The sequence below is a fragment of the Thalassophryne amazonica genome, chromosome 5 (genome assembly GCF_902500255.1).
Source record: "Thalassophryne amazonica chromosome 5, fThaAma1.1, whole genome shotgun sequence".
NCBI lineage: Eukaryota > Metazoa > Chordata > Actinopteri > Batrachoidiformes > Batrachoididae > Thalassophryne > Thalassophryne amazonica.
In genome coordinates, this window is record NC_047107.1 from 105,245,930 (window position 1) to 105,262,458 (window position 16,529).

Consider the following 16,529-nt stretch of genomic DNA (forward strand, 5'->3'; position numbering starts at 1 on the left):
TTGTTTGGTGCCGTTCCAATGAGATTTATAAAGATGACTGCCTGAAGAGAACATGTAAATTTCCACAGTCATTGATGATATGGGGCTGCATGTCAGGTAAAGGCACTGGGGAGATGGCTGTCATTACATCATCAATAAATGCACAAGTTTACGTTGATATTTTGGACACTTTTCTTATCCCATCAATTGAAAGGATGTTTGGGGATGATGAAATCATTTTTCAAGATGATAATGCATCTTGCCATAGAGCAAAAACTGTGAAAACATTCCTTGCAAAAAGACACATAGGGTCAATGTCATGACCTGCAAATAGTCCGGATCTTAATCCAATTGAAAATCTTTGGTGGAAGTTGAAGAAAATGGTCCATGACAAGGCTCCAACCTGCAAAGCTGATCTGGCAACAGCAATCAGAGAAAGTTGGAGCCAGATTGATGAAGAGTACTGTTTGTCACTCATTAAGTCTCAGAGACTCAAAGCTGTTATAAAAGCCAGAGGTGGTGCAACAAAATACTAGTGATGTGTTGGAACGTTCTTTTGTTTTTCATGATTCCATAATTTTTTCCTCAGAATTGAGTGATTCCATATTTTTTCCCTCTGCTTGGTCTAAAAAAGTAACCATTACTGACTGTCACAATTATTTTTCCTGATTTCTTATAGTGTTTCTTAAAGCCAGAAAGTTGCCATTTGAAATGACTTTAGTTTTGTGTCATGTCTGTGATCTGCTTTTTTTCTACAAAATTAATCAACTGAATGAACATCCTCCGAGGCCGGTGATTCCATAATTATTACCAGGGGTTGTACATTTTTACATTATTGTGTTGTGTACCGCTGGGCTAAGCGTAGAAAGAAAAAGCTCTGTCTCGACACAGAACAAAGAACTACAATATTTTGCTGTCAGCTATTCCGACTGAAGGCTTGTCTGTGTGCAGCAGATTTATCTTTGGATTGTGATAAAGAAGCAGTTTTTGAGTCTGTCTGGAGCTGACATGACGTACGTGTCTTGTGTGCACGTCTACACACAGAACAGCGAGAAGCAATCTGTGCATCTGTTTCTTTTCAGAGCAGCGGCCTCTCAAATTGGCACATTTTCTATTTTTGTTGGTGAAGGCTTTAGCTTCTTTAAAAATTCTCATTTAGTTGGCCACAATTGGAGGAACACTCAGTTTTGGAATACAAAATTAGACAAGCGCCACTTTATTACACTCTTTAGTTTCCGCATTTTAATTTCAACTCAATCATTGTCTTTGGAGGGTTTGCCACAGCTCTGTGAAACATCTGTTTCCAGTTCTTTTAATAGATTTTAAAATATAATCTTAATTTTTATTCATTTTATAAGATAAAGACAGCTTTAAGAAATGCTGCTTATTAATTTTTGCTTCCAAATGACTTAATTGGATGTAATAGAAATAATTGTGCCACATTTACAGGTGAGAACTAAAAGCCACTTTGTTGGTATTTAAGGTGAATTCTGCCACCAGAGACAGATGGTGAAGATCTCCGTTGGAACTGTATGCTCCAAAACGCTGCCATTATTTTATTTTCACTGACAATAAAAATGTATTTCCTTGTACGCTGAGTTTTAGGTCTGGAATGTGGAGGAGTCAGAAGGTTAGTGAAAGCAAAACTATGTATAAATCTGAGACTACATTCACAAGCTTCTCATTTTATTATTTTTTATTATTATTTTTATTTTTTGACATTTTAGCAAAAGTTATAAAGTAATAGATTCTTCCCAAAGACCATCCCAGTTATTTTGTTGTTTGAACTAGAGCTGCTGGATTGTGATAAATATCATAATTACAATTAGATTGGCTCAAATTGAAATCCTGTTTATTTAATACAACTGAATTGAATTTTTATTATTGCATTTCAGTCATGGTTAATATAAGTTTTAAAATATAATTGAACTGAATGGCAGATATTAAAATTCTAGCCCCTGGTGACAGTCAATCAATCAATCAATCAACTTTTTTCTTATATAGCGCCAAATCACGACAAACAGTTGCCCCAAGGCGCTCCATATTGCAAGGCAAGGCCATACAATAACCATGAAAAACCCCAACGGTCAAAACGACCCCCTATGAGCAAGCACTTGGCCACAGTGGGAAGGAAAAACTCCCTTTTAACAGGAAGAAACCTCCAGCAGAACCAGGCTCAGGGAGGGGCAGTCTTCTGCTGAGACTGGTTGGGGCTGAGGGAAAGAACCAGGAAAAAGACATGCCGAGAAGGGGGGCAGAGATCGATCACTAATGATTAAATGCAGAGTGATGCATACGGAGCAAAAAAAGAAAGAAACAGTGCATCATGGGAACCCCCCACAGTCTACGTCTAAAGCAACATAACCAAGGGATGGTCCAGGGTCACCCGATCCAGCCCTAACTATAAGCCTTAGCGAAAAGGAAAGTTTTAAGCCTAATCTTAAAAGTAGAGAGGGTATCTGTCTCCCTGATCTGAATTGGGAGCTGGTTCCACAGGAGAGGAGCCTGAAAGCTGAAGGCTCTGCCTCCCATTCTACTCTTACAAACCCTAGGAACCACAAGTAAGCCCGCAGTCTGAGAGCGAAGCGCTCTAATGGGGTAATGGGGACAGTGTTGCCAACTTTGCAACTTTCTCACTAAAAAACCCTCCTGACGACTTATTTTCTCAAAAGTGACTCGTGACAAAGCTAGCTACTTTTCCTGGCATCGCTGGAGACTTTTCTGGTGTTTGGCGACTCAAAAATCAAAGAAAAAATGCATGCGCACGAAGGTTCAAGCTTGGCTGATGCAATCACACATGATTCAAATCCATATGGTTTTTGAAAAAAATAAAAAGGTCGGATACTTTTCTAACAGACCTCGTATTATGAGAATAAAGTCGATATTTTATGAGAATAAAGTTGTAATTTTACGAGAAAAAAGTCATAATATTACGAGAATAAAGTTGTACTTTTATGAGAATAAAGTTGTAATTTTATGAGAATAAATTCGTAATTTTACGAGAATAAATTCGAATTTTACGAGAATAAAGTCATAATATAATGTTGTCCTAAAACTCGTACTTGCGCCACTGTGCTGCTCCAAATTCTGTCTGGTAGGTATGACCTTTAAATAACTTTAAATAAAATAAAGATTCTAACTGATTTAACTCTCATATCATTTGATGAAATGGAATATTTGCAGTGAAGTCATAGGTACAAAGTTCTAAGACAGTTGAAAATGCATCACACCAGATTTGGACCTTAGTGTCATGCTTTAAAAGTAACTGAGTTTAAGAACGGTATATTTATGCCATGTGGTCTTTGGCCAAGCAGGCATTAAATTACTTCAGGCTCTCCCATTTGCACTCGCATGTCATGGCACCCCATGTTTTAACCACTCCTCAGTCTGGAAACACGTCCAATGCATCATCCTCATCTGGTTCTCATTACCGGCTCCGAGCTGCCGTGTTCCAAACACCACCAACAGAGGTCTCACGTTTAATCCCAGGCAAGGTTAACCTCAGCGTTGGTCATTCCTGCAAAAAGCACATTCTGATCATTTGGTATTATTTCATAGCTGCAGAAGCAGTGTTTTCTAGGCAAGTTCAGGAAATTACAACAACAGTAGTATCACTAGCACTGAGAAGTATAGAAGAACCTTAAAAAAAAGCCTTGAGTGTCCTGTGAATTGAAACCGATCTGGGGCCCCTTAGCTTTTCCTGGAGAACTGATTGGGCTCTAATGACTTTTCCATCTGTGCAGGACGAGCAAAGAGGAAGAAAGGCGCCATTCTTGAGTTTACTGAAACTGGACACATATGGTCAAAAAGTGTTACCTCAGTGCTGTATGTGAGACTTTTAACATGAAGCAGAAAATGACATTGATGGGGGGGGGGGGTTTGTATGAGGGAGTGTATACACAGTAAAATCACCAGTGTAAAACTAACACTGACAGTGTTAAATTAACACTGCCAGTGTACATTTAGTACTACTCTGTGTGACCATATGTACACTGTCAGTGTTAATTTAACACTGTCAGTGTACATACGGTACTACTCTGGCCAGAGTGGGACCATATGTACACTGTCAGTGTTAATTTAACACTGGTGATTTGACTGTGTACTTTCCTTAACGCAGTGGAAAAACTGAGTCTTTGACAAAAACAAACAAAGCTGCTATTTTTCGAGATATACACTGAAATTCTCTTTTGTGCATGCTGGTGTTGACAGGTACATGGTTTAGATCTCGAAGACTCGGGGCCTTTTACCCTGCACAGAGTGACGCAGTGTAAAGCGAGCGTTATCTGTAGTGTCCACATGGGGTTGTTGTGATTTTCATACCCAGTGCTCACGTCGTCTACCGAGTGCGCTGATCTCTGTGGTCTGAAATTGTGTGCTGCTGGCAGAGGTGGAAGTAACTCAGTGTCAAGTCAAGCCTTAATGACCACCAAGTGTTTGACAGCTGACTTGAGACTTGACTTGTGACTTGCAGATTGATGACTTGAGAATGACTTCTTCTTTTCTTTATTTATTTCATTCATAAAATAAAAACAAAAACACGAGTAATTACTATTACCAAGTTACCATGAATGAAAAGTAGCAGAAAGACGTAATAACTTATAACATCTGCCCCCATCATACACAAGAAAATATAACAGTTCCATCGAACTTTAACAGCCATATGGCTTTTTAAAGACACAATACTCATAATGCATAACACAAAGCAGTTTAAAAAGCACTACTCTGAAATTTCATATTTTTTCAACACAGACAATTTCAAGTTCTTTTCAAACACATGTATTGACTTAGAATTTTTTATTTGATTGTCAAGACTGTTCCATAAACCACACTGAAAAACAGTGCACTTCATTCAAAGTACTTATTTACATTGGTCTAATGGAAAATTGTGGTTTTCCAGTTTAAATCTGCTGGAATCACTTTACAAAATCATAAATATACATTGTGAGAAACTAAAAAAATTAGCTGTAACAAATTACATCAATTTTTTTAAGTTGATCCAAAGTATCATTTTTTTCAGTGCAACACCTCTGACTGAAATACACTTTTCTTTAGTTGTAGTTCTATACCTGGGTTTTACGAAAACTTCAGGTCCTTTCAATTCATATTTACTTTGTCTTTTGGTGAATCTATTTTGTAGATTAACTGTTTTTTTTAATGAGCTTTGTACATAGTTTTTAAAATATTCATTTCTACCAATTCAGTAAATTTCAAGATTTTAAACTGTATAAAAATTGGGTTTGTTGGACTTACACTCACAATTCTCACAGCTCTTTTCTGTAAAATAAAAACTGGATTAATGTAGGTTTTACAAGCACTTCCCCACACTTCAGTACAGCAGGCATCCTTATTTAGAAAGTGTTTAGCCCTATGTAACACAGCTATTATTTGTGCTACCTTAATTTTCACATAGTCAGTATATGATTTTCAGTTCAAATGTTCATGTAAAGTAACACCCAAAAACTTTACTTCATGTGCTCTTTCAATCTGTAATCCTTCAGTAAATAATGACACATCTATGTCATTTCTTCTACTGCAAAAAATCATAAATTTTGTCTTGTCTATGTTTATAGGCAAACAATTTGAATTAAACCATGTTAATATGACTTGGCAGTGACTTACTCCCACCTCTGGTTGCTGGTCTGTCGGTGTCGTCTTGCAGCAGTAAGCGATTGCGCCGTAGACCACCATTTAAATACCTGGTCCAGAGGTGACTGCAGAGATCAGGTCTTGAGATAGCTTGCAAAAATGGTTAAAATGTTTTTTTGAGAGGGTAATATCTCAAAAGTAAAATCCTAAAATTTCAGGGTATAATCATGAAAGCAAATGGGGAGAGGGAAAAACATGACTTGCATAACAATTGACAAGGTTCCTGTATTTCAGACTGCCGTATTTCAACTCAGGTGTCTGATCGTCTTTGAACAGCCCGGAATGAAATGGAGAAAGATGCATCAAAAAATATATACAGTGAGGAAAATAAGTATTTGAACACCCTGCGATTTTGCAAGTTCTCCCACTTAGAAATCATGGAGGGGTCTGAAATTTTCATCTTAGGTGCATGTCCACTGTGAGAGACATAATCTAAAAAAAAAAAAAAATCCGTAAATCACAATGTATGATTTTTTAATAATTTATTTGTATGTTACTGCTGCAAATAAGTATTTGAACACCTGTGAAAATCAATGTTAATATTTGGTACAGTAGCCTTTGTTTGCAATTACAGAGGTCAAACGTTTCCTGTAGTTTTTCACCAGGTTTGCACACACTGCAGCAGGGATTTTGGTCCACTCCTCCATACAGATCTTCTCTAGATCTTTCAGGTTTGGAGTTTCAGCTCCCTCCAAAGATTTTCTATTGCGTTCAGGTCTGGAGACTGGCCAGGCCACTAAGGACCTTGAAATGCTTCTTACGGAGCCCCTCCTTAGTTGCCCTGGCTGTGTGTTTGGGGTCATTGTCATGCTGGAAGACCCAGCCATGACCCATCTTCAATGCTTTTACTGAGGGAAGGAGGTTGTTTGCCAGAATCTCGCAATACATGACCCCATCCATCCCCCCTTCAATATGGTGCAGTTGTCCTGAGAGCACCCACAGAGTATGATGTTTCCACCCCCATGCTTCATGGTTGGGATGGTTTTCTTGGGGTTGTTCTCATCCCCTAAACATGGTAAGTGGAGTTGATTCCAAAAAGCTCTATTCTGGTCTCATCTGACCACATGACCTTCTCCCATGCCTCCTCTGGATCATCCAGATGGTCACTGGTGACCTTCAAATGGGCCTGGACATGTGCTGGCTTGAGCAGGTGGACCTTGTTGCCCTGCAGGATTTTAAACCATGACAGCATCATGTGTTACTAATGTAATCTTTCTGACTGTGGTCCCAGCTCTCTTCAGGTCATTGACCAGGTCCTCCTGTGTAGTTCTGAGCTTTCTCAGAATCATCCTTACCCCACAAAGTGAGTTCTTGCATGGAATCCCAGACCGAGGGAGATTGACAGTCATCTTGTGTTTCTTCCACTTTCTAATAAATAATCATAACAGTTGTCTTCTACCAAGCTGCTTGCCTGTTGTCCTGTAGTCCATCCCAGCCTTGTGCAGGTCTACAGTTTTGTCCCTGGTGTCCTTTGACAGCTCTTTGGTCTTGTCTATGGTGGACAGGTTGCAGTGTGATTGATTGTGTGTGAACAGGTGTCTTTTATACAGGTAACAAGTTCAAACAGGTGCAATTAATACAGGTAAAGAGTGCAGAATAAGAGGGCTTCTTAAAGAAAAATTAATAGGTCTGTGTGAGCCAGAATTCTTGGTGGTTGGTAGGTGTTCAAATACTTATTTGCAGCAGTAACATACAAATAAATCATTAAAAAAAATCATATATTGTGATTTCCAGATTTTTTTTTTTTTTTTTTTTTTGGATTATGTCTGTCACAGTGGACATGCACCTAAGATGAAAATTTCAGACCCCTCTATGATTTCTAAGTGGGAGAACTTGCAAAATCGCAGGGTTTTCAAATACTTATTTTCCTCACTGTATCAGTACCCAATTGTATAGCCTGCTTTGGAATGGTAAGTTTGGTAATGTTAGACCTTACTTGTGTGAAGTGCCTTGAGGTAGCTTTGCTGTGATGAAATGAATTGAAATGGAATTGAAAAAGTGTATAAAAACAAACACAAAAGCAAAAAAATGCAGCAAATGAATTGCTGCTGCCCCCCCCCCCCCCCCCGACACACATACACACATTTGTGTGTTACTTTTTATTCTTTTACACATCTTAAACACATTTTAAAAGTATTTCTATGTTTTTAAGGAACTGTCTATGCATTTACAAATTTTAAAGCCTTTATAAACATTTTAAACATGTTTTTAAAGATCTTTCTATTCTTTCACACATTTTACACCCTTTTCAGACATTTTAAATATGTGTTTTTAAAGAACTTTCTATTCTGTTTTTTTATTTTTTTTTGTCATATTTTAAACATTTTTAAAAACACTTAAATATCTTTGTGTGTTTTTAAATGTCTTAGGCATAACTAACACATTTTAACACAGGGATGGGTATCGGTAAGATTTTCTTGATGCCATTATTGATTCTGCTTATTGATCCGATTCCTTATTGATTCCCTTCCCTTGATTCATCTCCTGTGAATTTTCTGTGTACTAAAAGTAGATTTACAGGTTTTCTATGTCAACAACATTTTATTGAGTCTTAAAGTAAATAAATATGAAATTGGTCACTGGATCCTTGATCTGTGGATATGAATAAAAATAAACAAAATCTGAAGGTTTTCTCTAAAAGCATTTCCTTTCAAACATTAATGGCATGAATGTCGCTCCATACCTCTGAGCTGAGCCAGCTGTGCTCCAAGTCAACATCAATGTAATTCATAAAGAATGCAGGATGTCTCATTTTGGGAGGAAAAAAACATTTTAGTCTGTGTTACAACGTTTGGAAAGAGGTGCCATTTGATTTAAAACGGTGATTCACTTTGAAGTTATTAATTCTGGCGGAATCTAACTTGACTCGGCGGAGAGCGGCACAACGTTTCAAGCTGTGCGAACGGAACGGAGGATCATTCTCATTTCTTGCATGCAACAAGACAAGAGTCCCAGTTAGTGACTTTAATCTGCACAAAAGTGACTCACTTTTGACATTTTTAAATGGCTTTGAGAGGGGTTAAGAAGCGGACTTGCCGCTTCTGAAAAGCAGCAAAGCAATGAACCAGTGAAGTAGTGGGTTGGAGCACTGCTTCATTGCTTCAAGCTTCAAGAACAGCCGCTGCAGAAGCGGTTGATTGCAGACTCTGCAGCGGGTCTGCAATCAATGTAAAGAAATGATCGTTTTCCCGTTAAAAAAAGCTTTTTTTTATTTATTTTTTTTTTTTTAGTGCAGAGCTCTGTGCCTAAAACCAAAGTTATTCATGTGGTTATCTTTGGGAGAAAATAACAGATGATGGAACGACTCATGATTTGTAGTTTTCACTCTGGTGGCATCGCCTCTTCCCTGGAGGTAACTGCCAATTTTGAAAACCTTCCTTTTTTTTCCCCTTTTTGATCTCCAGATCTCCTTGGCGGTGCATATGCAACATCTGCAGCAGTCCATCTGCTGAGCAAAGCAGCATGTTTTCCTGAGCCAGCCAGGCTCCCTCCCCTCAGTCTGCACAGTCACGTAGCACAAGAATGTGGGTTTGGTCTGTGGGAGAGGAAAATGTTTGTTTAATCCTTGCAGGAGTCAGAGAGGAAAGACTCTGAGTTCATTGTGACAGCCTGAAACTGCCTGCAACCAGCAGCCCACATCACACAGGCTCAGAGGGCTTATTTACTTTAAAGCTACAGTGTGAACGATGAGATACCATCTAGTGGTGAGGCTGCAGATTGCATGATGCCGTCACCACTCATGATTTTGTTTCCATTCATGATTTTGCTTCATAGACGATGGGGCTTCATGCTCCCTTGTTTGATTCTACTTCTGTTTTCTTCAGTGTTCTGCTGCAAAGTGCAAAACTTGGACTATCTACTGTGTCAGTGTGGTGCTGCAACACGAGGGGGCCTGCTCCCGTGTAACTATGAAGAACTAGGGTAGCTGATGGTCTAGTGGTTAAGTCTTGGGCTTGAGACCAGAGGTTCCTCGGTACAAATCCCAGTCTGACCAGAAAATCACTAAGGACCCTTGGACAAGGTCCTTCATCCCCTAGTTGCTCCCGGTGTGTAGTGAGCGCCTTGTATGGCAGCACCCTGACATCGGGGTGAATGTGAGGCATTATTGTAAAGTGCTTTGAGCGTCTGATGCAGATGGAAAAGTGCTATATAAATGCAGTCCATTTACCATTTCGCTCATTTTGATCTTATGAAAACATGATTTTTTTTTTCCAGGTTATTATGCAATAATGAACAAATGGATACGAAAGCTATTTTGCTCCTTCCCAAGTCCAGGACCAAAAGACTGAAAAACTGCTTTGTCCCCCAAACCATCAGACTGTACACCTTCTCACTTGGAGTAACAGGAAGACAGAAGACGGGAAGGAGAGGAACAGTAGTAGCCAGTAACCCAGTTTTGATCAGTATGTCTGGTATTTATATTTGTGTTTGTATATTTATATTTGCAAACTGTTTTTACTTTCACTTTTGATATTCTGTGTGCTTCTTACCCTGTGTGCTGCTATACAATGCTGCTGAAACCTCAATTTCCCTGAGGGAGTCTTCCCAGGGGATTAACAAAATTCTGTCTCATCAAATCTAATCTCTAATCTTTTTCACTGCCAATAACACCCCCTAAATTCTACACATTGTATATTAACAATAAATAAATATAAATAATAATAATAATAATAATGATGATGAAGCCAAATTCACTTACTGCCTCATTCAAAAACTTTTTTGAATGATCACTGCACTGTATAGTATTTGGTGTGTGAATTCTACACATAGGATTTAAACCTAAAATTAATTGGCTGAAGGAAAATCTGAAATTTTTTTTCCAATAAGCCTGCAGTATTTGATACTGCAGGAAAACACTGAATTTATGTTTTTCCATTTGCAATTCAATTTCAATTTCAATTTATTTTCAATTATATAGCACCAAATCACAACAAGGTTGCCTCAAGGTGCTTCACACAAGTAAGGTCTAACCTTACCGACCCCCAGAGCAACAGTGGTAAGGAAAAACTCCCTCTGAGGAAGAAACCTCAAGCAGACCAGACTCAAAGGAGTGACCCTCTGCTTGGGCCATGCTACAAACACAAATTACAAAACAATTCACAAAACGAACATACAGGAAATGTTGCCGGTGCACAGGACAGTTTCCAGAGAAGACACCACACCCATCTCTGGATGGAGCCACACCTCAAACAGAGAGAAAAGAAAAAAGCAGAATCAAGCATCAGAAAGACAACAAATATACAGTGTAATTTGTCAGCATTAAGCAACAACAAAAACAGAAGAAATACTAAGGTGGTCGCTAAATAAAGTTGAGGCCACGACTTGCTCCGTTTCATAATAAAATGAATTAAAAAAGTAAAAGGCATAGAAACATACTATGCCAGTATGCTAGCCAAACGAAAGGGAAAATAAGTGCATCTTAATTCTGGACTTCAAAGTCTCTACAGAATCTGACTGTTTTATTGATGCAGGGAGATCATTCCACAGAACAGGGGCACGATAAGAGAAAACTCTGTGACCCGCAAACTTTTATTCACCCTAGGGACACAAAGTAGTCCTGCACGCAAAGCCCAGGCCGGTACGTAGGGTTTAATTAGGTCAGTTAGGTAGGGAGGTGCCAGTCTGTGAACAATTTTATAGTATATTTGCAAACTGATTTTGAGTGACACCCTGATGTCTGTTGCATTTGTCACCATTTAAACCCTTGGCATGAACAAGAAGTTTTGCAGAGAAAACAGTTATTTATTTATTTATTTTAAAAAAAAAGGTGATTTTACTGTAAAAAGGTTTGTGCAACCTCCAGTCCATTTACAAGCAGCATGTGCAGAACTGAGCGGCTGAGGGCATCAGACTGCACATTACGCAACACAGGAAACACAGATTGTGGCCACATGTGATTTGTCGTACGATTACACGCCCTCCAACATCCTCTGAGCAGGTGACGTAAACAGTTTATGGCTTTTGGCTCCACGTTGTTGTTTCTGAGACTGATGTACTACATGATCATTTTATAGAAGTGGGCCAGTAATCACTGAAAAAGTATTCAGCATTTGTATATCTGTATTATTTATGTAACAAAGAATTTCACCAAGAATTGTGGAAAAGGAGACGTAAGGATCAAGAGATTGTGGAGCTGCTGCCCCACCATCATCACTCCAGTTTGTCTTCATTCACATCATTCATCACCAAACACAATCAGTCTGGTACTGTATGGTAAATCTGCAAGAAGAGGACTAGTGAGGGAAGCCACCAAGGCACCTCTGACTCTGAAGGTGTTATGGATGCCTGTGGCTGTGATTGGAGTGTCTTTGTCTATTGTATTCTGGGTTATGCAGCTTCATGGTGGAGTGGCACTGAGAAGGATTATTTTTTTCTCCTTTTCAAATCTAGGCTCGAGTCTCTTTGTTTGCAGAAAATCCTTCAGCAAAGTCCAAATGTGTGTAAACCTCATTACAAGTTTGGGGCTTTTCTTCAACTTCTCATTGTTTTCTGCAGAACATTGACATTCAAGTTGAGGACGTGCGCATACGAGCCATCCTGTCATCGTACCGGAAGCGGATCCCTGTAACCGAGGGATACGTGGAGATCAAAGATGGTGGTAAATGGAAGCAGATCTGTAACACCGAGTGGACCGAGTTGAACAGCAGAGTCATCTGCGGCATGTTCGGCTTCCCTGGCGAACGGAAATATAACGCCAGAGTCTACAAGTGAGTGTTCCCATATGCACGCTCCTGTGGCCTCACAGAGCAGTGAAAGGTTACGAGGTCGAATCCCAAGCTGGGAGTTTAGTTTCATGCTGCTATGATGATTTTCAGACATTTTGGACACCAATTTAACAGCGTGACTCAAATCTAACCTGTTTTTCTCCCTTCAAATCTGTTGGAAGTATGTTTTCGAGTCGTCTCCCCCCCCCCATGCCTCACACAAAGCATAAGAAAAACACAAAAGTCCAAACTGGATGGGTTCTGTTCCATCTCCACGCCCACTGTGCAAGCTAACAATCACTTGGGGAGTTGTTGGAACAAAGCAGCCTGTTTGGAACTGATGAGAAATGCATCTTAGATTTAAGAGTGTTTTAAGAAATTCGGAATATCTATAACCGGAACACACACAAGGAACCCATCAGTCCAGAGTCACAGTGTCACATAGTACTGTGCAAAAGGTTTTAGGCATATCTTCTGTGTTTCAGTGTTTTGAAAAAATTATTTAAAAAAATGGCAATGATCTGACATTTATAAATAAAAAGAAATATGTAAAATGCATAAAATATGTCTTTTTGGAAGTATCAACCATTCGGAAGATTCAGACGGCTTTCGGTGACAATCCTATGGGCATCACACAGATTAAGGAGCGGTACAACCGGTTTAAAGACGCCCGCACAATGGTGGAGAGCGAGCCACGCTCCGGTTGGCCATCAACATGCTGAAATGACCAGATAATTTCCAAAGTGAACGCTGTGATGATACGGGACCGCCATGTGACTGTCCGAGAAATTGCGGAAGAGGTGGACATCAGCACTTTTTCGGTACATTCCACTGTGACAGAAGATTTGGCCATGAAAAGAGTGGCTGTGAAATTCGCGCCGAAGCTGCTGACGACGGAGCAAAAGCAATTTCGTGTTGAAGTCTCACAGGACATGCTAGACTCTGAAAAATGATGCCCACCTCTTCCACAATTTCTCGGATAGTCACACGACTGAAAAGCCATCGAAAGCCATCTGAATCATCCGAATGGTTTCCACCTGCTGTCGCCCAGTTTCTGGCAAAATTTGATGCGGCGCTGCTCCAGTTGTTCCGTCATTTTCCTTGCAATGAAAATCCGTCGAGAGCACGACACACCTCCTCACACAAATGCTGCTTGCCAGCAACTGACGCAATCGACAGGCGTGAAAAAATTCATGCATGCGCACGAAGGTTCAAGGTTGGCTCATGCAAGCACACGTGATTCAAATCCATCAGGTTTTTGCAAAAAAAAAATACTTTTCTAACAGACCTCGTATAATGTTGTTAGTGTCTCTGCAGATGTTTCTCCAACTCTATTACATTTTATCCATTTAGCACTTGGGGTTTTACAACCTAACCTAACCTAACGCCCCTCGTACACAGCAGGTACATTTTAAGCCAAAAACCGCATGCCTTAACTTGCCCATATATATATACACACACACACACACACACACACACACACACACACACACACACACACACACACACACACACACACACACACACACACACACACACACACACACACACACACTCTATCGGCCACTTTATTAGATACACCTTGTAAGAACCGGGTTGGACCCTTTTTGCCTTTAGACTTGCCTTAATTCTTTGTTGCATAGAGTCAACAAGGTGTTGGAAACAGTCCTCAGAGATGTTTGACCATACTAACATGATGGCATCACGTAGTCGCCCATTCAACCAGACTGTGCATATTCTCCTCTGATCTCTGACATCAATAAGGCACTTTCGTCCACACAGCTGCCACTCATTGGGTATCTTCTTTTTTTGGCTCATTCTCTGTAAACACTAGAGATGGTTGTGCGTGAAAATTCCAGCAGATCATGTATATACACACACACACACACACACACGGCCATAGTTCCTAAATGATAAGCCAATATTTTTGTTGCAGTATTGAATTAAAGCTGAAAATCTTCTATACAGGTGCATCCTGATTGTTTCCTTTCAACTTTATTGTGTTGGTGTTCTGAAGCAAAACTGTGAAAATCGTGTCACTGTCCAAATACTTATGAGCTTGACAATATGTTCTGTAATAAGTGCTTTTTCAGTTTATTTAAGAAAGAATTTATATACTAGATGCCTGTGTGACTTGAGTTTATTCCAGTGAACTCTGTGAATACAGTACAGTGTTATATCTCTCAGGTCAATAGAAGATAGAAATAAATTTGATTTCAGCTCTGAGGCTCATCTGTAGGTCGGTGGAGTGTCCTTGCCTCAAGTGGAAGAGTTTATGTATCTCGGGGTCTTGTTCGCGAGTGAGGGACGGATGGAGCATGAGGTCGACAGATGGATCGGTGCAGCATCTGCAGTGATGCGGTCGCTGTATCGGACCGTCGTGGTGAAGAGAGAGCTGAGTAGGGGGGCAAAGCTCTCGATTTACCGATCAATCTACGTTCCGATCCTCACCTATGGTCATGAGATTTGGCTGATGACCGAAAGAATGAGATCGCGAGTACAAGCAGCCGAGATGAGTTTCCTCCGCAGGGTGGCTGGGCACTTCCTTAGAGATAGGGTGAGGATCTCGGTCACTCGGGAGGAGCTCGGAGTCGAGCCGCTGCTCCTCCACATCGAAAGGAGCCAGTTGAGGTGGCTCGGGCATCTTTTCCGGATACCCCTGGACGCCTCGTGGGAGAGGTGTTCCGGGCACGTCCCATCGGGAGGAGGCCCCGGGGAACACCCAGGACACGCTGGAGGGACTACGTCTCTCGGCTGGCTTGGGAACGCCTTGGGGTTCCCCCGGAGGAGCTGGGGGAGGTGTGTGTGGATCAGGAGGTCTGGGCGGCTTTGCTTGAGCTCCTGCCCCCGCGACTGACTCCGGATAAAGCGGATGAAAATGGATGGATGGATGGATGAGCTCATCTGTATTGCTGCTCTTCTTGGGATTCTGTAGCATTCAGTGGGTGAGAGTCTACAACTCCACCTGCAAAGGACAGCTGTCCAATTCAGGTTATGTCCTCAGCCAAGGTAGGTATCCATTTACAAGTGGGTGGACAGAGACAATGCAGATAAAGTGTCTTGTCCAGGGACACAGACAGCATAGAACTTGGGTCTACGTATTGGTAGCACAACTCTTTATCCCATTCAGTGACCTGCTGTAGAGAACTAAACGTAACAAATGTTTCCCTGTTTCTTGGACAAGGGTCCTCCAAATTAGTCTCACAGCGTCACTGGTACAACCACCTGGTTTCTAATGTTCCATATTTTTGTTGTGAGGACTAAATGCATCATGAAATGCCATATAGGTGCATTCCACGGTGCTGCTGTCATATATGAGTGACGACTCACGATGTACAGAAACCTAACATGAGTGACAAATGAAACCTGCAGGCAAGGGGTCAGAGGTTAATCACAGCATGCTGAAAAAGTTCCCGCACTCGGGTTAACCTTAAATTAACTGTGTGCGGTGCTGGAGTGTTTTGCTGCCTTCGGTAACCGCAGCAGACGGCAGTGACCTCTTACTTTCCATCTACGTGTCATCCTGCACTCACTCCACATGCACAATCCACACGGCCTGTTTTCACGATTTGGATCAGGTACGACACACAGCCAAAAACTCTTGCTGTGCTCTGTTTTCCACTGTTCTGTTGCTTCTGTTTTGCTCCTCTTTTCAAAGTATTTTTTTTTTTTAGGACAGTTCACAATCAAAACCGGAGCATCAAAAAGAAAGTGCATTATTGAGATGAGCACATCCATCACGTCATCAGTGGGCCACAACACAAGCTGTTCTTGCAGAAGAATACATGCCAAAAGTAGACTGCAGTGTGCTGCGTCACCTTCAGCCAGGGTATTTTTCTCTCAGACAGAGAGGAAAAAGAGCAGAATCAGTCAGCTGGAAGTAATTGCATAGGTATGAGTTCACAACAGTAAGTTGATAGGAAAGCAGAGAGAATACTCAGGTGATCTACAACAGCTAGCCCTAAGCTTCACTAACAGACCCAGAATTTAGATTAAGTAAGGCTGAGACCTATTCCACTGCTAATAAGATGAGTTAAAGTGATAGGAAGCATAGTTTCATAATATGTACGTTTGCAAGCCATACGAGAGGGAGAATAGATGCGCCTGTCTCTACAGAATCTGAATGTTTTATCTCCATAGGGAGATCATTCCACAAAACAGGTGCATGATAAGAGAAGGCTCTGTGGCCTGCTGACTTTC

The 16,529-nt window shown here is 40.7% G+C and overlaps 1 protein-coding gene across 1 annotated transcript in view; it reads left to right on the forward strand.

Annotated features, from left to right (window-relative positions):
* The window catches only part of loxl2b (lysyl oxidase-like 2b), a 119,646-nt gene that overhangs the window by 32,632 nt on the left and 70,485 nt on the right, over positions 1–16,529 (forward strand). Inside the window, 1 exon segment of the mRNA XM_034171028.1 lies at positions 12,121–12,332. Within this exon segment, the coding sequence (XP_034026919.1) occupies positions 12,121–12,332 (212 nt within the window).